General features: G+C 43.1%; 1 protein-coding gene across 5 annotated transcripts in view; it reads right to left on the bottom strand.

Moving 5' to 3' along the window:
- LNX1 (ligand of numb-protein X 1) overlaps positions 1-23,860 on the bottom strand; it is a 191,626-nt gene that overhangs the window by 23,687 nt on the left and 144,079 nt on the right. For all 5 annotated transcript variants that reach the window (XM_059887616.1, XM_010806136.4, NM_001076234.2 and 2 more), the window contains 4 exons: positions 17,298-17,536; positions 16,657-16,809; positions 10,071-10,273; positions 7,334-7,705 (listed from right to left, as the gene is read on the bottom strand). In XM_059887616.1, the coding sequence (XP_059743599.1) occupies positions 7,334-7,705; positions 10,071-10,273; positions 16,657-16,809; positions 17,298-17,536 (967 nt within the window). The remainder of the gene's footprint in view (positions 1-7,333; positions 7,706-10,070; positions 10,274-16,656; positions 16,810-17,297; positions 17,537-23,860) is intronic.

A 23,860-nucleotide genomic window follows, 5' to 3' on the forward strand; every position in this document is an offset into this window, starting at 1 on the left:
CTCATGCGAAGAGTTGACTCATTGGAAAAGACTGATGCTGGGAGGGATTGGGGGCAGGAGGAGAAGGAGATGACAGAGGATGAGATGGCTGGATGGCATCACCGACTCAATGGACATGAGTTTGAGTAAACTCCGGAAGTTGGTGATGGACAGGGAGGCGTGGCATGCTGCAATTCATGGGGTCGCAAAGAGTCAGACATGACTGAGCAACTGAACTGAACTGATGATCCAGTAGTCCTACTCCTGGACTTATATCCAGACAAAACTATAATTCAAAAGATACATGCCTGCCTGTGTTCATAACCGCACTATTCACAACAGCCAAGACATGGAAGCAACCTAAGGGTCCACTGACAAGATGAATGGATAAAGAGGATGTTATGTATATACAGTGGAATATTACTTGGCCATAAAAATTGAAAAAGACCATTTGTAGCAACATGGATGCACTAGAGATGATCATACTAAGTGAAGTCAGACAGAGAAAGACAAATATCACATGATATCATTTACATGTGGAGTCTCAAATGACACAAATAAACTTATCTAAGAAACAGAGACAGACTCAGAAAACACACCTGCGGTTGCCAAGGGATGGGTTTGGAAGTTTGGAATCACTTTACTATATAGCAGGAATTAAAACTGCATTGCACATTAACCATGCTTGAATAAAAAAGTTAAAAGAAATCTCTCTCACTGGGCAGTAAGTTGGGGGCTCCAGAATTACAACTCCAGGTTGAGCTAATAGGGCAATGTTAATTGCTGGTCTCTATAAAATGAGCTTGGTGAAGGCAAATCCGGTATGTCAACTAATTCACCATTGAGACTTTAGCTCCTGGCACAGTCTAAAGAGAATTGTGAATGTCTTTTAGACAGGCAGCAGCCAACTTGAGCTAAGGGTGACCAGAGTTGGGCCAAGAAGAAAGGAAATTAAGGAGGCTTTGAGGAAAAGTGATGAATAGGACCTTAGGGTTTGATGAGGGTAGAAAAGGAGATTTGAGACAGCAATTTGATCTATTTTTCCCACTAGACTTTAGCTGCATGTACATCTTTATGTTCCCAGAAGTGTATTTTCAAGTGCTAAGAAATTAACAACGACAGTCTGACTTATACAGGGTCAAACAGATGTCAGTGACAAGGTCAAAATAAGAATTTAGGTCCTGAACCTCAGCAGAATGACCTAAGTCCTCAAACGCCATTTCTTTTATGGCAACCGGAAATTACTCTGATTGATTTCATTCCATAATAATAAAAAACAAAACAAAATCATGTGTGGAGACATGAGAGGTGGGGAAGGGTAGTGAAAGTTGGGGAAGGATAGTGAAGTTTCGAGATCCCCTAATATTTGCAGTGTAGCTGAGCAGGAGATTCACTCATAAAATTCTGAGTTGAAAAACTGAACAGTTTTTCAAGTCATGCTTGAACCATGAATGCATGGAATCTGGAGCTTTGTGTTAAAAGCCATTTGGACTCTAAGAATTCAGCTCAAGAAGAATGTTTTCAAAATCTACGTACTGTTTAGTCTTATGTGCTTTAAAATGACTACCATACCACATTAAGAAAATTTGTTTAAATAGAGATTATATTAGCTGCACTAATCTGTAAAACACATATACACACACAGAACTCTTACTTCATTGGCAAATCTTACTGGCTCCAGAGGACAAAAGTTCTGCCCCTGAGCTTATGAACTGGAACCACCTATTTAGAACAAGTGTAGGTAATGTGAGTAGTCCATTATTATTAAATTTCTGAATCTGTTTAAAAGCCTATTATATCTTTCTAGAAAGTCTGAAGAACCTGGTTGTCAGTTGCTCTTTAGTGAAATAACTTCTCACTTAAACATTAATTCATGTGAAAGGGAAAGAAAATCACATAAACCTATATTAATGAGAGCTCATCTTATCACAACCTCTGCAAATGGTTTTGAATTATTTCAGCTTCTGCATCAAGTATGGTAAGTTGGCTAAGAAAAAAGGGCACAAAGGAGATACTCGAATTTAAAATCCATCATTGCTTTCTTCATTTATTAACTATATACACTTGAACTCCTAGATATATATTCATGGATTCAGAATTGCAGGTAGATGAGAGCATCTCAAAGCAGGTATAACTCTCAGCAGAAATCATTCTCACATTGAATATTGGATAGATATATGTGGAACCTTCCAGGTTTGGGATGCTGAGATGTCCCAGGGTCTGAAATCTCTGGCCATATTTCTTTGTTCTATTATTTTAGGTATGACACCAGACAGTTGTCCCTTTCATGCAGAGATTCTAGTCATGGTGCTCAAAAAGCTACAATTGACAACAGAGAAAAATAAAGTTGTACTAGTTTCTAAATAAGTCAAGTGCCCCATATTTGAAGCTTCCATCTCCACTGGGTTTCTCTCCAAGAGGCATTCGACTTTCAGCCTAACTCTAGGGTCTGGTACTTAGGGCTTCTGCTGAGTAAGCCAATGTTAGAGCTCTACATATGTAAAGTTGGTCAAATTCAAAACAGTTGTGGCTTCTCTGTAATAACTTTTCCCTGAAATAATGTAGAAAAAGGTAGAATGTGTGGGACTGTGGGCGAAAACATGACCAAAAGGGCATGTTGTCTGGGAATTTCTTTGCAAGACAAACATGATTCATGGAGTGGACACACCAGGCCAGTGCAGCCAAGGATTGGTTGGAAATTTGACTCTCAACTTTTGAAGGGCATTTGGTTTAATCCCCCCAGCTGGGTGTGTGTTACAAGTATCTCATGAATAAAATCCACACTTGAGGTCGCTTAACTGAGTTTGCTCAGCATTCTACTTTTTCCATTTCTAACTCATATGGCCCAATTTTTTTTCCCCCTTCTTCTTCCCCTGCCTACAAAGCACATTGGCTTTGTTTGGTAAGCAGAAGAATCTTTTAGGAAATCCCACTGTTAAGCAAGATTTTATTTCATAAGTTAACATTCTCAGGGAAAAAATTTTTTCCTCTTCTGTTACTAATCTACAAAAGTAGAATGCCATGTGTAATCAAGATTTTTCCAAGTGACATGAGTAAGGGAGTTTTTCTTTTGTCTATTGTGAAGGATAGTTGGCAGGTAATCTCTAGACTGTGAGCTGCACAAACTGACCTGCAGAGGGAGTTGACAAGCATTAACAGGGAAAAAACTGATGATCACCCAAGAGTCTGCTTTTTAAAGAGAAAAGGCATGCTGAGAGTGCAGTTTCTTAATAAAGAAAAAAAGCAGGGCTCTTAATTTTCCATGGATTAATATTTTCATAAACAATGTCTATTTCCTGTTCTCACCCATTGGCACATACAGGCTAGACTGCCTGCTCAGTGCTGACTTGACTGTATTTGGGGAGAGATGGGAATGTAGTTTAAGCTCTACGAGGCCAGGACTGTGTCAGTCTTGTTCACCGTTGTCCTACACACCTCTTGACATTTAGAAGGTGCTCAACCAATAATAACTGAACAAATTCAAGGGGACAAAAAGACTTCTACTTTGGGGGAAAATAATGTAAAAGTGGATTTGGTGCTTTTTCTTCAGTAAACGGTTTGACAAAAAATATCCCTATGAGATGAAATTAATGTGTGAATTATATAGCAAACTCCAGGAGATAGTGAAGGAGAGGGAAGCCTGGTGTGCTGCAGTTCATGAGATTGCAAAGGTTTGGACACAACTTAGCCACTGAACAACAACATAACCTGCTAAATTTATTCATTCAAATATTTATTGAGTGTCTCTTACTGCCAGACATTTCTCTAATTGCTTGAGGTAGAATACTGTACTATATACTATGCTAGATTGGCAGGTATTAATCAAATAATTTGTTAGCAGAACATAAGATTAGAGGATATAGAATTGAGGGGAAGGATGCAACTTCACTTTCACTTTTCACTTTCATGCACTGGAGAAGGAAATGGCAACCCACTCCAGTGTTCTTGCCTGGAGAATCCCAGGGACGGGGGAGCCTGGTGGGCTGCCGTCTATGGGGTCGCACAGAGTCAGACATGACTGAAGCGACTTAGCAGCAGCAGCAGATGCTACTTTAAGCAGGATGATCAGTGAGGGTGTCTCTGAGGTAACATTTGAAGAGAGACCTGAGTGAAATGCAGGAGTATACAGATATCTGGAAGAGTCTTTCAGAGGGTCAGCAAGATCATCAGCCTTGGGTTGAGAAAGTTCCTAAAATGCTTGAGGAGTAGCAATAGCAAGAAGGCAATGTTAAGAAGAGCATGGTTAAACAAGGCGGAGAATACCAGAAATCCTCCCATTTGCTTAAGATATGAGGTTGGAGAGACTACTAAAGACCAGATCACATGGCTCTGCTGGCCACTGTAAGGATTTGGTATTTGAATCTAAGTGTCTTAGGAAGCACTGGATGGCTGAGGGCAGGAAAGTGATATAGTGGGATTAACTCTGTAAAGTGGTCATTCTAAATGCTGTATGAGAGTGGAGATGGAAGCAAGGAGACCAGTTAAGAAGTTCTTGCAGCAGCCCAGACTAAACATGATGGCAGCCTGGCTGATGGAAGCCATGGAGGTGGTGAGATATATTACAGGCAAGGGATGTGGAAGAGAGTCAAGACACTTTTTGCTCTAAGTAACTGAGTAAATGACGTTGTCATTTCTAGAGTTAAGGAAAGACTGAGGGGAAGAGCAGGTTTGGCAAGGGGTGGAGAGTGGAGAGGCCAAGGTTTCACTTTTGAATATTAAATTGGAGATGCCTTTCAGACATTCACATAGAGATACCAAGTAGGCAATTGGCCACGTAAGTGTGGTGTTCAGAAAAGTCGGGACTGGGCATGTGAACTTGGGAATGGATGACATAAACTCCAGAAGGAAATGCCTTTTGTAACTCTGGTTTATTCTTCATCCGCTCCACAGGGCCTGACCTCAGGCCCCTTAGGGCAGATGGGCATCCACCAGATTGAGAATGACCTTGGAACTGAGACACCATCAAAAGCCCCAGATCAGGGGCCAAAGCACCATGCAGCCTTCCTGTCCTATGGATAGAAGAAGCAGGGGAAGTCCCCTTGCACCCTCTGCCTCAGGCTTTCCACATCTAAAATGACAATAATTTCATCCACTACATGGTTCTCCTCAAAAAAAAAAAAAAAAAAAAAAAAAACACAGAGATAAGATACTACACACATGATAGTGAAAAGAGTCGCCAACACCTGGAGGAACTCCGTTGGTTTGTTTTGTACTGAGATGATCAAGTCCTTGAGGGGAGGCTCTGTCTTCTGACTGTCATCCTCTGTGGAACTTTGATACAAGGTCCATTCAACTACTGCTGCTGACTCTCTATCTATACTTGAAGAATGAATACTTCTTCATTCTAAGCCACCAAGGGGAAGCTGACATGATATATGGATAACCGCAAACACATCTTAAGGCCTCCATTCCTGTCCCTCTCCTATGAGCTTTCCACTGCCTCTAAGGAGATCTTTCTAGAAAATCACATCACTTTCTTTCTTAAACCCTTCCAACGATACCTCATGGCCTTAGAGGTAAAGTCTGAACTTCTTAGCATGACTTATTAAACTCTAAATGATCTGGCCCTTCCCTACCACTACTGCCTTATCTACTGTTGCTTTTAAAATTGAATACCACACTCCAGGTGTTAACCATTTCCCTACCTGGCTTTTGGGGAAACATTCTTTTGTGTTGTATCTCCTTAGAATGACCCTCCCTGCCTCAGCCACCTAGAGAACCCCTTCTGATCCCTCAAAACCCCAGTTCAAGATTTTCCTTCTCTGTGAAGAATTTCTAGACCCCACTAAGTAAAGTGAAAAATATTACTTTTTTCACACAACCAAGAATTTAAAAATGCCATTTGCAGCAATATGGATGGACCTAGAGATTATCATACTAAGTGAGGTCAGACAGAAAAATACAAATATCATACGATTTTGCTAATATGTAGAATCTAAAAAAAGATATTAATGAACTTATTTACAAAACAAATAAATCCACTGACTTATTGTTACCAAAGGAGAGGGGAGGGATAAATTAAGAGTTTGGGATTAACATATATAACCACTATATATATATAAATATATATATAATATAAATATTATAAAATATTATAAAATAAATATAAATATATATATAAATATATATTAAATCACAAGGACCTACTGTACAGCACAGGGAACTATACTCAATATTTTGTAATAACCTGTAAGGGAAAAGAATCTGAAAAAGAATAGATTTTATACATATATAAAATATATTATATAGGTACGCATGCAGTCCATGGGGTCGTAAAGAGTTGGACACGATTGAGTGACTGAACTGAACATGTACATATATACATGTAAAACTGAATCATTTTGCTGTACACCTGAAACTAACACAACATTGTAAATCTACTATACTTCAATTTAAAAAGAAAACCAACAACAAAAACTCAAGGTCATCCAGCTGAAGTTAATAAGATGCATGCTGGGGCTTGGTGGCATCATGCCTGTCAGGAGCATGAACTAGTTTGAACCAATGTCAGGCTGTCATGAGCTCTATTTGCCTGAGTAATAATAATTTATACGCCTCTCTTACAGAGGGCTTCCTTAGGCTAATATTTGAGTTCCCATGGGCTTTTGAAGGGGGCTGGACTTAGCCATGGAGAGGGGCTCAACTTTAGCCAATCCTACCATGGTTTCTGGTCCACAAGATCACTGAAGGGCACATGGCCCAGCTTCTATGTGGATGTTCTCAGAGTGTATTTGCATGACCCCAAGCCCTGGGTGTTCTTTGGAAGGAATGATGTTAAAGCTGAAACTCCAGCACTTTGGCCACCTCATGCAGGGAGTTGACTCATTGGAAAAGACTCTGATGCTGGGAGGGACTGGGGGCAGGAGGAGAAGGGGACGACAGAGGATGAGATGGCTGGATGGCATCACTGACTCGATGGACGTGAGTCTGAGTGAACTCCGGGAGTTGGTGATGGACAGGGAGGCCTGGTGTGCTGCAATTCATGGGGCCGCAAAGAGTCAGACATGACTGAGCGACTGAACTGAACTGAACTGAACTGAAGGTCTGTGACTACCATACTGGGTACAAGGATGATGCAACCCTGCTGACCCTGAGTGATCTTAACCTGGTGAGGCTGCAACAGAGCCCAATGTGTCTACCTGCAGTTAGACTGGATGGCTGGCAACAGAATGCCCATGACCCTGAGACGTCATTTGCTGGAGCAATGTTCTTACCTGGCCCTTCACTCTTGACTCTGAAAAGGAGGCACTGTGCGTTACCCGGGGTAGAGACAGGGTAGGTGGATCAAGATGATGAGCATTCCTGCTCATGCTGGCAGTTTCTGACCAGGATCTTGTAAGCCTCTGTGACCTACCTGAATCAGATGAGCTGCGCTTTCTGGGCTGCCGTACCGAAGGTCATGCCCGTTGATGGCTAACACACGGTCATTCTCCTCCAGCTGGCCGTGTCTGTCTGCCACGCCACCGTCCAGCACGTTGAAAATAAACACCCCAGGTTCATCCATCTTGCGCACCAGTTTTATTCCAAGCTGTTCCTCCGGGCTGCTTTTGTTGAGGATCACGTGGAAACTGTCATCCCGGGGCCCGTAGGTATCCAGGGGCTGTCCGTCTGTCCTGCTCCGGAACTTCTGCTCCCGGAGCACGGTCAACCGCAGCACCTGGCATGGCTGCCGCAGGAGGCGCAGGGCGTAGTTGTGCCGGACATTGCTGATGTCCATCCCGTTGACCTAGAGGAAGGCGACCTCGAATCTGGAGCCACCGAACCATCAGCTCCACCTGCCACAATCCTGCCTAAAAGGCCCTGCCTACAGACCCCCCAAGGCCCTTCCTAAAAGACCACCTGCTCTGTCCCCTTCTTCTCTGTCCAAATGCCCAAATACCCCATCTTTCAATAGGACTTGTAACCCAGCTTTCCTCCACTGTTACCTGCACACCTTTTCAACTCTCTGTCTCAGCAGACAGAATCTTTTCTCAGCCCTGTCCTTACATAGGCCCTCAAGTTTATTTAGATGGTCCTAACCCTCATTTCTGTTGCTTGCTAAACTTGTTTTTTGGCTGAGGGAGGAAGGAAAAGGAAGAAAAAGTGGGAGAAGGCCAAAGAAGAAAAGAAAATTTTTGATTAATGATTATGTTAAAGTGCTATTTAAATCAAACTGAGAAAAAAAAATAAAAAAAATAAATCAAACTGAGTTGACATTTTCTTTCCAAACATCTCCAAATGAATTTTTCTCCCTAGGTAACCTGTAGTGGAATTTCTAGGCTTCATTGGTGTGTGTGTGTGTGTGTGTGACACAGAGAATGTATGTGTACATACATGTATTTGTGTTTTGGCAAGTGTGTGAATGTGTGTGACACATATTCTCAACAAAAGAGAAAAAAATCTCTGTACTATTTCAAATGAACTGATGTAAATGGAAGCTTCTAGGCTCTTTTACTGAAAGGCTGGGTCCCTTTATTAAACTGCTCAAATGTCCTCCAGCTCGGCCCACTCATTTGTGCCTTACTAATAATCTGTGGGACTGAGGCTGTGTGGGGCTTTCTGGTTTTAATTACTCTAGGCAGACCCAGCCTCAAGGCTTCGGCCCCCAGTGGTGATCACTGCTTGGGAAGAAAATAATTTCACAGCAGCACTGCACTGTTCTTAAGGAAGGAGGCCCCACAGAAGAGAAACAACCTTCTTGAATTTCTATGGTTTGGGAAGATTTCTCGCACTTGGCAGCCAACTGTTAGAAGAGTCGCGGAGTGAGATTTTCCCGGGCCTGCCTGCGCATGCAATTGCCCGTCCTCTGCTGCATCTCCAGGGATGCACGGAGGCTCCTTTGCACGTGGACAAGGCTCAGAACCTTTGTTCAAGCGCAGGTGAGCTCAAAGGCCTTGCTCTGCTCTGTCACCTTATCCCATGTCCAGCTTTCCCCATCACACCCAGGCCAAGAGAAAGTCAGGGTCGCCTGCTGAACAGTCCTGGCAGCTTTTTTGCTTGCAAGTGCCAGCTGAAGGCCACAAGAATCAAAATGTTTTCCTTATGCAACCCTCCCAGGCAGCATAGCTTCCATAGAACTGGAGGAAAGCCATATAGAGTGTTGCTAATTGCATGGCCAATCATCCCCTGAGGTTGACGGGCCCTGCCTCGTACTCCATCTTGGAGGCCAGTGGGAATATCAGTGTTTCTACAATAACTGCTTCAAATTCTTTCTCCTCTTATTCCAAAAAATAAGAATTTCTTTGCCAGAGAAATAGCACATAATGTGTTAGGAGCTGGCCTGTCAGCAACCCAGAAAGGATAGGATGAAACTGTCATCTGAGGGTCAGACAGGAAATATATGACCAAGGGAGGGATTCTTCCTTATCACTTTTGGCACATGTTAGACTTCTGTCTGATGAACAACTCTTCCTTTGTCCTTTCTCTTCATCTGAAAATTCTTCCCGAGCATCCTTACCCTCGGCCAAGCCACAGAGGACAGTAATGCCTAAGGCGTTCTGTTCTACCACCTGTCTCCCCTGGAATGTCTGTGGGTTGGCTGAATAGCTTAGGGATTTTTTTTCTTTGCTGAAGGGTCATTAAGCTATAGGAAATTTACTTTAGGGGAGTGTGTGAATGTGAGTGATTAGATAAAATACAAAATGTTCCAGTAATCTGTTCTAAAAACAACTTAATATGCTACAGTTTTATATTGTTTGATGTTATTGTTACTTAAAGTAGGAGAAAGGGATAGGAGAGGAAGAATGAGGAGGGAGAAGAAGGAAAAGAAGACTGAAGAGGTAGAGAAAGTTAGGGGAGGGGGAAGACAGGAGAAGAGGAAGGAGGAGAACAGAGACAAAATGATATAGAGATAGTATTTATAGAGAGAGAGAAAGAGGTCAGAAGCACAAGACAGACAGAAGGGTTAGGGACCTACTGCAAATTACTAATCTTGTATGAAGAGTCATATCAACCTAATAACTATGGAAAGTGACTGTTCCACATTTATGTTAGTGTTTTACTTATTTGTCCAACCACTCACCCATCATAACCCTAACCCATGCAGCCAATGATTTGCTCAGAAGTGACTCTTATTAAGCCCATTATCATGGCTCCACAGCCATAGTTTCTACCTTTAGGATGATGTCTCCTGGCAGGAGCCGGCCATCTCTGGCTATCACCCCATCACGATAAATGTGCTGGACAATGATATGGACCAGAGGGGTTTCACTGCCTCCCACAAGCCTAATGGAGAGGTTTTCATTGGGATCCGTTCGATTGATCTTGATGCTGGTAATTTCACCATCTGGAATCAGGTGATACAACCTTGGAAAGACTAAAATGGACAAAGACAGTGTTTATTTAAGACACCCACCAACGGCCATTTCCAACCACTTCTCTTCTTGCCAGGCTTTTGGTTCCAGCCAAACTAAACTATTCATCATTCTTTGTACATGTTTTCCATCTTCCTGCCTCTGAGCCAGCATAAGTTTCTCTGCCTGGAATGTTTTCCATCCTAGGCCTAAACCCAATTTTTCCTTCAAGGCCTGCATGAAATGATCCCTTCCAATTAAATTCTGCCCTCCTCCCTCCTCCCCCACTCTCTCTCAACTTCCTATTTCCCACAAAGCTGTATTTCTCAGGGCACTGAGCCTTCTATTACTATTATTATTACTCATGGCCATTTCTTATACCCACCATTGGACTCTAAGATCCTTGTTTCTTAGGTCTGTGCACAGACCTCTGTACACAGGAGACTTTGTCCCATGTTTATTGAGTAAAGAGGAATGAATGAACAGTCATTATGGAATGAACCACAGTTTGCTCACTTACTTACCGAGGCGAAAAAACAGAACAAACCTGTTCTGCTCTTTCTGATTATTTTGAAGGTTTCCTCCTGGGAGGCCCTGTCTTTCAGTCTCACTGAAAAGCAGGCTCTCTCCCCACCCCTGCTGTCAGGGAAGGGAAGTCAAACGGCCTAATTCACAATCAGGAACCCCCCGGGCCCAGCTGGTGGTGTCAAGGTGTTCGTCCCTGATCCGCTTGCATTGCTGAATTCAGAGCCAGAAGGAGATTCAGAGATCTAGGCTGGGGTTTCCAAACCTTACATTTTCAGTGAGGACCCTTACCCTGGAAAGTCTTTCACAGGTTACCCTGCCCCCATCCCCTGAGCCCACACACAGATCATTTCAGGCTGTGCAGTTTGACAACCATCAGTTCAGTTCAGTCCAGTCGCTCAGTCGTGTCTGACTCTTTGCGACCCCATGAACTGCAGCACGCCAGGCCTCCCTGTCCATCACCAACTCCCGGAGTCCACCCAAACCCATGTCCATTGAGTCAGTGATGCCATCCAACTATCTCATCCTCTGTCGTCTCCTTTTCCTTCTGCCCTCAATCTTTCCCAGCATCAGGGTCTTTTCCAATGAGTCAGCTCTCTGCATCAGGTGGCCAAAGTATTGGAATTTCAGCTTCAACATCAGTCCTTCCAATGAACACCCAAGACTGATCTTTAGGATGGACTGGTTGGATCTCCTCTCAGTCCAAGGGACTCTCAAGAGTATTCTTCAACACCACAGTTCAAAAGCATCAATTCTTCAGTGCTCAGCTTTCTTTATAGTCCAACTCTCACATCCATACATGACCACTGGAAAAACCATAGCCTTGACTAGACAGAACTTTGTTGACAAAGTAATGTCTCTGCTTTTTAATATGCTGTCTAGGTTGGTCATAACTTTCCTTCCAAGAAGTGTCTTTTAATTTCATGGCTGCAATCACCATCTGCAGTGATTTTGGAGCCCCCCAAAATAAAGTCAGCCACAGTCAAGCCTTTATTTCACAAGTGAGGATGCGTGAGCTGGGAGAACGGAAGTGACATGAACGGCTAGAGGTGGTAGTTCAGTGGTGGCCCCCAGAACCGGGTCAGAACCTGGGGCTCTTGTTAGGCTCCCTCCTTCACAGCTGGCAACAGGCCCACAGGGGACTTGCTCTATAGACACACACTCTACTGAGCCAGCAGTACCAACTGGCGTGGTTCTCCACCTCGGTGGAATAGAAGGGTACAGGCAACACCAGCTGGCCACATAACACCTAGCATGGCAGGAGCCGCAGCTCTTCACCAGATGCTGGAGGCTCGAGTCTGGACATTGAAGATGGGGTTACTTTTGTCTCCTGTAGCTGCTGACAGCAGCCGTTGCCCTAAAATTCTCCCTTAATTATATCACTGGGAAAGATCAAAACTGCAGGCCTGGTTCTACATAAAACACTCTTTGTGACTATTTTCAAAACCCATGACCTTAGTCCATTTTCCCTAATGAACTCCAAGTTCATTAACAAGTACTCAACTCTCTAGGAACGATACAGAAAGAATTAAAATTATTTCTAAGTATTATAGAACATGATAAACAAAGAAATTTAGTGGCCAGAGGAAGCCAGAGACGTTGTCAATATGGGCCCTTGACTGCCGTCGGGATTTGATTTAATGTAAGCAATTGGGCTTTGTTGTAAGGCTGTGGGCAGCAGTCTTCATCTGTCAGCTCCTGGTGCTAACAGTGCTTGAGTGATCAAGTTCAATTAATGTTAAAATGCTTTGATTACCTTAAGTAGGCGCTATCCACAAGTATTTGTTGGAACAGGCCTGGTGACAAGGGAATGGAAGTTCTTTAAAAAAATCATTTTGAGCTAAGAAAGATTTGGAAATAATCATCAAAGCTGCTGATTTTTGCTCTTCTCCCCCTCCCTTTCTATGCTTTCTCCCAACAGAGTTACAAAAACCATGCCCCCAAATCTAAACCAGTCAAGGCTGTTTGTTTTGATAGTCTGAAAGGACATACTCAGTCACAGCTGAAAATGTTAATTACAGCCACGATAATGAGACCTTCAAGAGTTAATGAAATTTTTAATTCCCACTTGGTGCTGGTCTGAAAAGAAATAGTTGTCCAATATTTTGTCCTTGCTTAAGGACCAAGAAATATAGTATCATTTACCAAGTGTTTATTATATGCTGACCATTCAGCTAAGCAATTTGCATGATATTTTTGTTTGTTTAGTCCTCACAATAGATCAAGATTGGAACTAGGTTATTTTTATCCCTGTTTTTTTAGCTAAAGCTTAGAGGAGTCAAGTAAACCATCCAAGTCATATGGCTGATAAATATTAAAGCCAATCTCTTTACTGATATGAAAAGGATGGACAAACCATGGAAGTTCACCACACTAACCATGGGTTACTGAAGAGAGACTCTAAGGTCATTTTTGAAATCTCTGTTACCTCACAAATCCTGTACCAGCCTCACTGAGTCTTAATCCCTCCCCCATTGTGAAGTAATAGGTCCTGTAGCAGAAAAGGAAATTTCATTCTCTCCCATGCAAAGCCCCTGTACACATAATGTAGCTGCAATCTTCACCTTCATGAAATAAAGTTTCGATTCTGCTATAACTTGATGCAAAAGCATTCAGGTGTGTTCACTGCCCCCAAGTCAAGACTCCTAAATGGCCACCAGGACTCTTCTAATCCGGCTTTAACCTCATCTTCCCCCACTTCCCAACACACAGTCAAGATCCCAGTGCCCATCCAGGTCATAAGTGTCTCTTACACGGACTATACTGTCCCATTGGGAAGTGGTGTGTCTCTCCTCGTGGCCCCCATTTTCATTTATTTATATCTCACTCTTCATGGTATTTTCTTTTCTTTTAGTCTTGAATGAACCCCTTGGAGCCAGGAACTAGATTTTATAATCTTTATATAAAAGTCCTCTGTGTGTCCTAAGTTGCTTCAATTGTGTCCGACTCTTTGTGAACCTATGGACTGTAGCCTGCCAGGCACCTCTGTCCATGGGATTCCCTAGGCAACAATACCAGAGTGGGTTGCCATTTCCTTCTCCAGGGGATCTTCCTGACCTAGGGACTGAAGCTGTATTTCCTGTGTCACTTGCATTGGCAGGCAGTTTCTTATATAAAATCACTAAGCCTAAATATATAAACAGCTCATGTAATTCTATCAAAAAAACCAAATAACCTGCTTTAAAAAGGGGAAAAGATACAAATGGTATTTTTTTCAAGAAGACATACAGCTGGCCAACAGGCATATGAAAAGATGCTCAACATTGTTAATCACCTCACACCTGTCCAAATGGCTATCATCAAAAATTCTTCAAATAACAAATGTTTGTGAGGATGAAGAGAAAAGGGAACAGTTGGTGGGAATGTAAACTGATGCAGCCACTATAGAAAACAGTATGGAGGCTTTCAAACAACTACAAATAGAACTATCATATGATCCAGCAATTCCATGTCTGGGTATACATCCAAAGAAAACAGGAACATTAATCTGAAAAGATACATGGACTCCAATGTTCATAACCAAGAGGTGGAAGCAACCTAAGTGTCCATCAACATTGGACACTTGATGTCCAATGGACACTTGATGTCCGTTCATCAAGATGAATAAAGAAGATGTGGTATGTATACAGTGGAATACTACTCAGCCATAAACAAGAATGAACTTCTCTGAGCATTTTATGCTAAGTAAAATAAGTCAGATAGAAAAATACAAATACTTTATGTTATCACTTCTGTGTGGAATCTAGAAAATAAAAACAAATGAAAAAACAGATTCACATATATAGAGATCAAACTAGTAGGTACCCAGTGGGGAAAGGGAAAGGGAGAGGGACACAACAGGGGAAAAGGTATAAACTGCTTATGCAAAATAATAAAGCTATAAGGAAATATTGTACAGCACAGTGAATAGAGCCACTATTTTATAATAACTTTAAATGGAGTATAATCTGTAAAAATAATGACTCTCTATGTTGTACATCTGAAACTAATACGATATTGTAAATCAATTATACTTCAATTTTAAAAAAGCACAAAGCTTAGGCCAATGTCCTACACATAGTAATCTCTTATTTTTAAAAGTTTCTGCATTAACATGCAAATCAGTCTTATTCAGGCAAGAGAAAACTTTATGTGGAATGGAATTAAGGAGCCTTTAATAAGGGGGAAGACTGGCAGAAAGGAAGTTATGATCCTTTTATTCATTGCAGAAACATTAGGTGAAAACTATTATGTACTAGATACTGTGCTTGGCCTTGAGAACACAAAGACTTACCCCTGCCCCCACTGGTAGAGTTACAATAAAAGGTGACATTGCTATAACAGAGATACAGGTGCTTTGAGAACACAAAGGAGAGAGGACTGGGGGAGTCAAGGAGGGCTCCCAGGAGGAGGCAAAGCCTAAAGAGAAATTAGGATGCCAGCTGATGGCAAGTGAGAGTGCAGTTGGACAACAACATGGAAGTGAGAGAAAGACACAGTATTTACACGATGGCGGTGAGAGTAGTGAGAGCGTGTAGTATATGTTCAGGGTGAGAGAGGTAAGAACGGGGCTTACACAACTGCTCAAAGTTCTCTGAGAGCATGATAAAGACAGAGGTTTGGGGTTTACCCCCCAACCTCGAGGGGGCTTCCCTGGTGGCTCAGATGGAAAAGAATCTGCCTGCAGTGCAGGAGACCTGGGTTCGATCCCTGGATTGGGAAGATCCCATAGAGAAGGGAATGGCAACCCACTCCAGTATTCCTGCCTGGAGAATTCCATGGACAGAGGAGCCTGGTGGGCTACAGTCCATGGGGTCTCAAAGAGTCCGACATGACTGAGCAACTAACACTTTCACTTTCTTTCACTCCCCAACCTTGAAGGAGCAGAGGGCACTTTAATCCAGTGAGTAAACGAATGGGCTCTGGAGCCAGTGGACACCCCAGGACTGCCATTTTCCAGCTGAGTGACTTCGGGCTAGTTACCCAGTCTCTCTAAACCTTGGTTTCTTCTGTAAACTGAGAATCACAATCCCCATCTCTTATCATTGCGACCTGAGCACTACCTGGCACCCAGGAAAGCTCAAAAGAATTCTTTTAGTTATTATTATGACGGCTGTGAAGTTCTAATGTAAGATGAAAATAAAAGAACAGGACAGTGTTTTCTCAGCTCCATTTATATTGAAAAAAAGACACAGAATCTAAGATCCAGAAACTTTCTTTGTGTGAATTTTAGAGCCACATTACTCGGATTCCAAATTCAGAAGGGGCAAACTAAATAATTGCCTGGTACCTCAGTTTCCTCATCTATAAAACAGGGATGATAATTGTAGCTCCCTCATAGAGTTGTTGAGGAGTACATGAATTAATACATAGAAAACCCTCACAATCACACATCACACAAGGTGGTGATAAAAATAAATCCTCATATAGCGTTTCCTATGTGCCAGGCACTGTTCTAACTGCTCTTCACTTAACTACATTATTCTTTATATTCTGAAGGTAAGGGTTCCGAAATCTTTTCCTTCAATCTGTGTAAAAAGAGAACAATAGGGACTTTCCTAATGGTCCAGTCATTGGGAATCTGCCTTCCAATGCAGGGGATATGGGTTTGAGCCCTGGTTCGGGAACTAAGATCCCATGTGTGGTGGAGTAACTAAGCCCATGCCGAACTAGAGAAGCCAGTGAGCTGCAACAAGTACTCAATGTAGCCAGAAAAAAAAAAAGGGAAAAGTAATTTTTGCCTTTGGTTACTTTTATAAGAAGTAGGGTGATCTAGGTAAAAAATATTTATGCCCTTAGGAAGAGAGGTGTTGTAGAAAGTGAGGGCTAGTCCCGTTGTCATCACCCCTGGAGTCATTCTGGAAGCCCAGGCCACACCCAGCCTCACGGGGGAGCAACTTACCATCAAGGACAGTGGTATTTTCAGAATCCTCTCGTCCCTGGTCAGCTTGGCTGACAACGGTACTTCCACTCTTTGTCCTTCGAAGAACACTCAAGGCTTGGTTTATTTTTTTAAAGGATCTGCTTCTGATGGTGGATCGCTCAAAGGGCCGTGCTGAAGACAAGAGAGAAGAAGGTCTCTTTTATGGACACGGCCAGTAAGACACACAACGGAACGCAAACGGGGATTACTTCGAGGTGGTGGGATGATACAATTTGCTTATCTGTATGTTCTCAGTTTCTACAATGAAATATGGACGGTTTATTTAAAATCTGCTTGTCTTTTTTTCCTAGGCTGGATGGAATATAACAGCACTTTTCTCGGGTTTCCTGGGCGGGAAGGTATGGACGCTGCGGGAGTGATGAATCACTAGGTCTAACTTCAACTCCTTTCACCAAGTCAGATTACACACGTTTCTAATGATCTCAAGTCCTCGTGGTTTCATTTCACTTTGGAGAACTGGACGTTGGGTTGTGGCCAAAACTACCAGAACAATTTCCTCTTAAACAAAACATTTCTAGGACTTTCCACAGTGACCGTTTCACAGAGGGCAGTCCCAAGGCAGAGAAGCCCATTCCCGGACAACCACCTATTTGACTCACCCCTTGTTCGGTTGCTCCGGCCAGAGTCCAGGGGGCTATTTGGCTGACCATCCTCTGCTGTGGACACGTAGGCAGGGTTGTCTAGGCCAGGCTCATCTGTCATTAAGGAGACGGTGGGAACTGTGGAAATCTCTGGGGATAGTGATGTTGCTGTGAGGCTGGTGCTGCCATCTGGACAGCCATCCTGAGAGCGCCTCTTCCTGTCTTTAGTGAGGCCGTAGTGGGAGGCACCTTTGCAGCTGTAACAAAGCCAGAAGGAGGTCAGAGAAGGCTTTGCACATCGCTCAGCTGGAGCTCTTCCAGTGCACGTGCTTGCTGCCCTCGGAAATTGATTTGCTTGCCCCTGGTTCCCCTCTCTTTTCACATGGAGGTAAGTCAATATACACTTGCCAATCAAACAAATGAATGACTTGAGAGAACAGCTTTTAAAATTTGTTTATTGCATTTTATTAAAACACTCTCTATCCTGGTGCCTGAAATGCAAACTGTGAGAGTTGCCATGGGGTCACAAAGACTAGGGCTTGAGGCTGGCAATCTTCAACTATTTGAATGTGGTAATTCCTTCTTGCTGGTGTTTATCTTGACCATGAAAACCCTTAGTCACCCTCTCAGTCCTTTCTTTGGGGTTTAGTTTCCCAAACCACTGAACATAAATACAAAACTCCTCCCAGATTCCATATTTAACTGTCCATGGAAATAGAATCGCCTGCATTACAAAGCCACAGGAGTTTGTTCAGCACCACGGTTCTCTGGAGGCTGGCTTGCTGGCTTCCAGTCCCCTGCCTTGGGGCTGGTCTCAGAGTGGCCAGGACCTCTGAGGGACTAGGGACTAGGGGCTCCCATGCACTAAAAATGTGCTTGTCTCCTAACATTGGGAGAGTAAAACAACATTCACAGTCTTTAAAAAGAATAGGTCTATATCCATTCACCCTCCACGTTAAAGAACAAGCCTAAGAGCCGGGAGACCAAGGTTTGAGTTATCTAAGTCCATATTTATTAGGCAAGTCATCTCAGCTCTTAGGTAGGTTTCCATCAGAAAATGCTGATGATTTCACTCTTTCATTGTTGTGGTGAGGATGTAGCCATAGACAGCCACACCAGCTTCCCAGTGGTTGCTGCTAAGTCACTCCAGTCATGTTCGACTTTGTGCAACCCCATAGATGGCAGCCCACCAGGCTCCCCCGTCCCTGGGATTCTCCAGGCAAGAACACTGGAGTGGGTTTCCATTTCCTTCTCCAGTGCATAAAAGTGAAAAGTGAAAGTGAAGTCACTCAGTCGTGTCCGACTCTTCGTGACCGCATGGACTGCAGCCCACCAGGCTCCTCCATCCATGGGATTTTCCAGGCAAGAGGACTGGAGTGGGGTGCCATTGCCTTCTCCAGTGGTATGAAGGCAGAAATTGAATGGGCGAGTCCCTTTAAGAAGCAGCTATTTGCATATAATGGATGTTAATTTCTAAATTATTTTCAACTCATTACAGAAAACTGGATATGGTTGAGCCATTTTAGATAACACTTTGAGAGCCTATTTGGAGTGATGTTTCTGAATAGAATCAAAAGCAGCCTGCAGTTGATGTGCCCATGATTGATACGGCCTGAGAGAACCATAGAGCTGGTGGGTAGAAGGGCCTCTGTCTGGATGGAAATCTTTGCTCTGAAATTTGCCTAGCTGTGTCATCTGGCAAAATTTGTTAATGTGCACATACATCTTGGGTTGCTGTGAAGTCTGCTAGATGTTAGGTCTTGGCAAGAGTTTAGTATCTTGCCAGATATATGGAAAATTCTCAACAGATTGTAGCCACTTCCATAATTGAACCATCTAAGTTGCCTGTTTTATCACATTAACTTCTTTGAGATTAGGGTGCATGGGGGATGGATGGGGTCCCAAAACTTCAGTTGCCAAGCTGCAGTCATGATGCAAATGCCATTGTCCGAGCATGGCAAACATGGTCAAAGGTGTCCAGCTTATCCACTCTTGGTACTAGGTCAAGTTTAAATGCTGTTCATTGTCTTAGAAAAGATTACATTACAATTAAGCATTGAAATGAAAAGTAACTGTATAAATAGAAACTCTCAAAAACAGAGCGGTGTCATGTAAATTTGACATTGGCGAAGTAAATATTTGTCATTAGAAGGACAGCAATTTCCGATTTTCTTGTGAAGAGACAAGCAGACACTTTATTTGCTTAGAAAGAAAGATACCACCAAGGAGATGAAAAGTGGTGTCACATTTTGCTACTAAAATCATCCAAAAGAATGGGGCTCTTTCATGCCAAACAATACAACTAGAGGGCAGGAGAGGTCTGAATGGAATTTGTCTGAATGGATTTTGAAGTCTGATCTAACCAACTCATGCATTGCAAGGATATCTTTAACAGTGTTTTGGAATGATTTAACCAGTGATAGTTTTTAAAATTTTCTTGTTGGTACATAAAACGTGATGCTTCTTATAATCAATGATGATGATTTTGTGTGGTTTTAATATGAGTAGAAAGGGACTCTGATTATACAACCCTACCTACATCTTTACCTTACAAAAGATGAAATGGGCCTCTAGCTTCTCATACTAGTCTTTCCCTCCCTTAAACAGTATAAGCTTCTTGCTTGAACTGGTGAGATTTTACTGTTCTGATGAGCTACTTTGGCTTTGAATCGTTCTGCTTAAAAATAGCAAAGTGGTTGATATGAGAAGCTCAAAAATTGGAAGAAACATTGTGTGATGGAAAAAATAAAAGCCAGCATGCAGTTGAGCAGCTCCAAAGTCATAAACACACGAGCGGAACACTTCTCTGTAAGCCAGCAGTCTCAGACTAGCAACACATGGGAAGGAAGTTCCTAGGCTATTTTGTTGGACTAGAAACAGGCTTTCTTTTCTTGGGGCAGCAATGCTCTTCACCATGTGCCCTGCCAGAGCAGGAAATGAATCTTCCAATTGGACAAATGACCAGTGAAGGCATAAGCCATGGCCTTCTGAGGGGATGGAGCACATCCCAGTGGAAAAAAGTAGCATCTTGTGCTGCTGCCACATCTGTGAGGAAGGGTAAGGTATTTAAAGATCTCTGATGCCAAGACCATGCCATTAAGAAACCATTTCTGTTTCAGATCCTTGGGGTTCCAAAGACACATTTTAGTCCAGGAAAGGAAAACATCATAAAATGGCTAAGATCACTCCCCACTGGCCTCGTACCTCAGCTATCCTTACGATAGCCAGGGAGAGTAGATTTAAACATTCAGACTCATAAGCTTTGTGTGAAAAAGGTTCTGCTAAAGTGACTAATACTTGTGTAATTTTGCTTGTTTCAGCTTCTTGGATGAGCTTGGATCTGAGGCACAGGGTGATCTATGAAGGTAGCAGCTTGTACTTACTAATTATCTCTTTTGTGTTGACTGATCCTGGGGCCTCTTGATTTACAGGCACAAGTGAGGGGAGGAGGGGGGAAGAGCTGATTAGCCTTGGCCAATACAGGAACATATGCTGAACCCTGGGTTGTGTTCAAAGCAAACAGGATTTATTCTCCCTTTAGTTATCCTGAGCATTAAGTACTCTCAGGTGGTGATGGGTGACAGCCATGAACTTGAAGGATGAACACAAGGAACGTGGTAAACCATTTTTCAACCACTTTGGATATGCCATCTGTTTAAAGTAGCTCTGAAGATCCGTTTTGTTAATAACAGAGTTGAGATCCTGAGCTCCTATATCAAAGTGAGCGGAGGCAAATCTGTCTTAATATAAAAATGCTGACACTGGGGGCATGTGCCACGGAATTTTTGTCTTTTCTGCAAGGGAGAGGCGAAAGTAAGAAGAGAAAATGAACCTCTTCTTGCAAAAATTCCTGAGTCCAAGCAGTGAGTTCACTGCTAATGGGGGTTGACTGGAAGCAGGTTGGACCCCTGATGTACTTTACAGAGGTTCTGATGGGATCAGAGCTCAGCACAAGTTGGTTTGCAGGGGAGGGCTCCTTTCTGATGATAGAATAAAAGAGGTCCTTGAGAAATCAAGCCTCAATACACTCACTGTAACAGTCTGGGTAACTATACCACCCCTCTTTGATGCTTCAACTTCCCTCACATTCTTTCTCAGTTCACTTCTGAATTAGGTAAACACTGAATCTGCCCTCAAATTGAGTTCATTAATTGCTCAGTCTGCTCATACTTTAAACCAGGGCTTGCAAACTCATACGCTAATCAGGCCGGGGGGGGTGGGGGGAGAGGCAGGCGGTGGTCGTGGTGAACAGTGCTATTCCATTTCAAAAGTGCAGCAGGCAACCCTACAGACCTCCTGAGTGTTGCCTCAAGAACACCAGCCTAAGAGCACTTAGTCAAGAAATGCAAGTTGCCAGATTGGAAAGGAAAAGGGAAACTGTCACTGTTTGTAATGCCATATTATATATAGAAACCTTCAAAGACTCGAAAAACAAAACAAAACAAAACAAAACAAAACAAAACAAAAAACCAAAAAACCTCGCTACAATTTTCCTGAACGAAAAAGCAAGAGTTCCAGAAAAACATCTACTTCTGCTTTATTGACCATGCCAAAGCCTTTGACTGTGTGGATCACAACAAACTGTGGAAAATTCTTCAAGAGATGGGAATACCAGACCACCTGACCTGCCTCTTGAGAAATCTGTTTGCAGGTCAGGAAGCAACAGTTAGAACTGGACATGGAACAACAGACTGGTTCCAAATCGGGAAATGAGTACATGAAGGCTGTATATTGTCACCCTGCTTACTTAACTTATATGCAGAGTACATAATGCTAAATGCTGGGCTGGATGAAGCACAAGCTGGAATCAAGACTGCTGGGAGAAATATCAATAACCTCAGATATGCAGATGATACCACACTTAGGGCAGAAAATGAAGAACTAAAGAGCCTCTTGATGAAAGTGAAAGAGGAGAGTGAAAAAGTTGGCTTAAAACTCAGCATTCAGAAAACTAAGATCATGGCATCCAGTCCCATCACTTCATGGCAAATAGATGGGGAAACAACGGAAACAGTGACAGACTTTAACTTTGGGGGCTCCAAAATCACTGCAGATGATGACTGCAGCCATGAAATTAAAAGACGTTTGCTTCTTGGAAGAAAAGTTATGACCAACTTAGACAGCATATTAAAAAGCAGAGACATTATTTTGCCAACAAAGGTCCATCTAGTCAAAGCTATGGTTTTTCCAGTAGTCAAGTATGGGTGTGAGAGTTGGACTATAAAGAAAGCTGAGCGTTGAAGAATTGATGCTTTTGAACTGTGGTGTTGGAGAAGACTCTTGAGAGTCCCTTGGACTGCAAGGGACCAACCAGTCTATCCTAAAGGAAATCAGTCCTGAATATTTATTGGAAGGACTAATGCTGAAGCTGAAACTCCAATACTTTGGCCACCTGAGGGGAAGAACTGACTCATTTGAAAAGACCCTGATGCTGGGAAAGATTGAGGCAGGAGGAGAAGGGGACGACAGAGGATGAGATGGTTGGATGGCATCACTGACTCAACGCACATGAGTTTGAGTAAGCTCTGGGAGTTGGTGATGGATAGGAAAGCCTGGTGTGCTGCAGTCCATAGGGTTGCAGAGAGTCGGACATGCCTGAGTGACTGAACTGAACTGATCTCTGAGCCGTGTTGATCATGGCCTCATGATAGGGTCTGGCAACCCAGAAAGGAGCTGAGAAGAGCTAACATCTACTGGACTACTGTGCACTGTACGTTACATTTCACAAATGTGGTCTTAGGCTCGGCTAAAACCCTGTTAAACCCTCGCAGTGCCTCCGGCTGTCAAGTCAGTTAAACCACCTCCACTCTGCAGATGAGGATATGAAAACTTGGATAAAGCTTTCTTCCCTTCTAGCTATCAGAGTGAAGCTGGGGCTTATATCCAAGTTGTGGGGTCCATGCTTTCTCCCCTCCTGTGGCCTGGCCTCCAGCCTGGAGCTTACCCTACACTCCAGACTCCTGATGTGTAGTCAGATTCCTGACTGCTTATGCCACATTTTCACTCTCAATAGGCATCTGAAACCTAACACATCCAAACGCCCCAAGCTTCCCTGCCAAACCAGCTCTTCCCGCCTCTTCTCTGTTTTACCTTACATCCTTCTCAGAACCCAAACTCCTGAGTCAGCCCTGATTCCTTTCTTTTTCTCAACCCCACAAATATAATCGAGCCAGATTTATCCAGAATCCAAATGCTTTTCATCACTTCTACCACCATGGCCCTAGTCTGTGCTGCCATCATCAAAGCCTGGATTATTACAACAGGCTCCTGAGAGGTCTTTCTACTTCTACACTCATTCCCCTCCCCTGTTTATTCTCAACAGAGCAGCAGTGTCATCCCTTTAAAACAGCTCTCCATGCCACTAAAACACAAGGCCCTCAGAATAGCCCAGTGGGCCCTGTATTCTCTCTGTGTTACTTTTGTCCTCATCTCCATCTCCTGCTCATCCGGCCTCCTATTGGTTCTCACCCTGGCCCAGCACGCTCCTGCCTCCCGGACCTTGCATTTCTGTTCCTGCTCTCTGTCTGGAACACGTGCCCCCAGATTCCCGCCTGGTCTGCTCCCTCAGCCCCGTTGGGTCT

The sequence above is a fragment of the Bos taurus genome, chromosome 6 (assembly GCF_002263795.3).
Source record: "Bos taurus isolate L1 Dominette 01449 registration number 42190680 breed Hereford chromosome 6, ARS-UCD2.0, whole genome shotgun sequence".
Lineage (NCBI taxonomy): Eukaryota > Metazoa > Chordata > Mammalia > Artiodactyla > Bovidae > Bos > Bos taurus.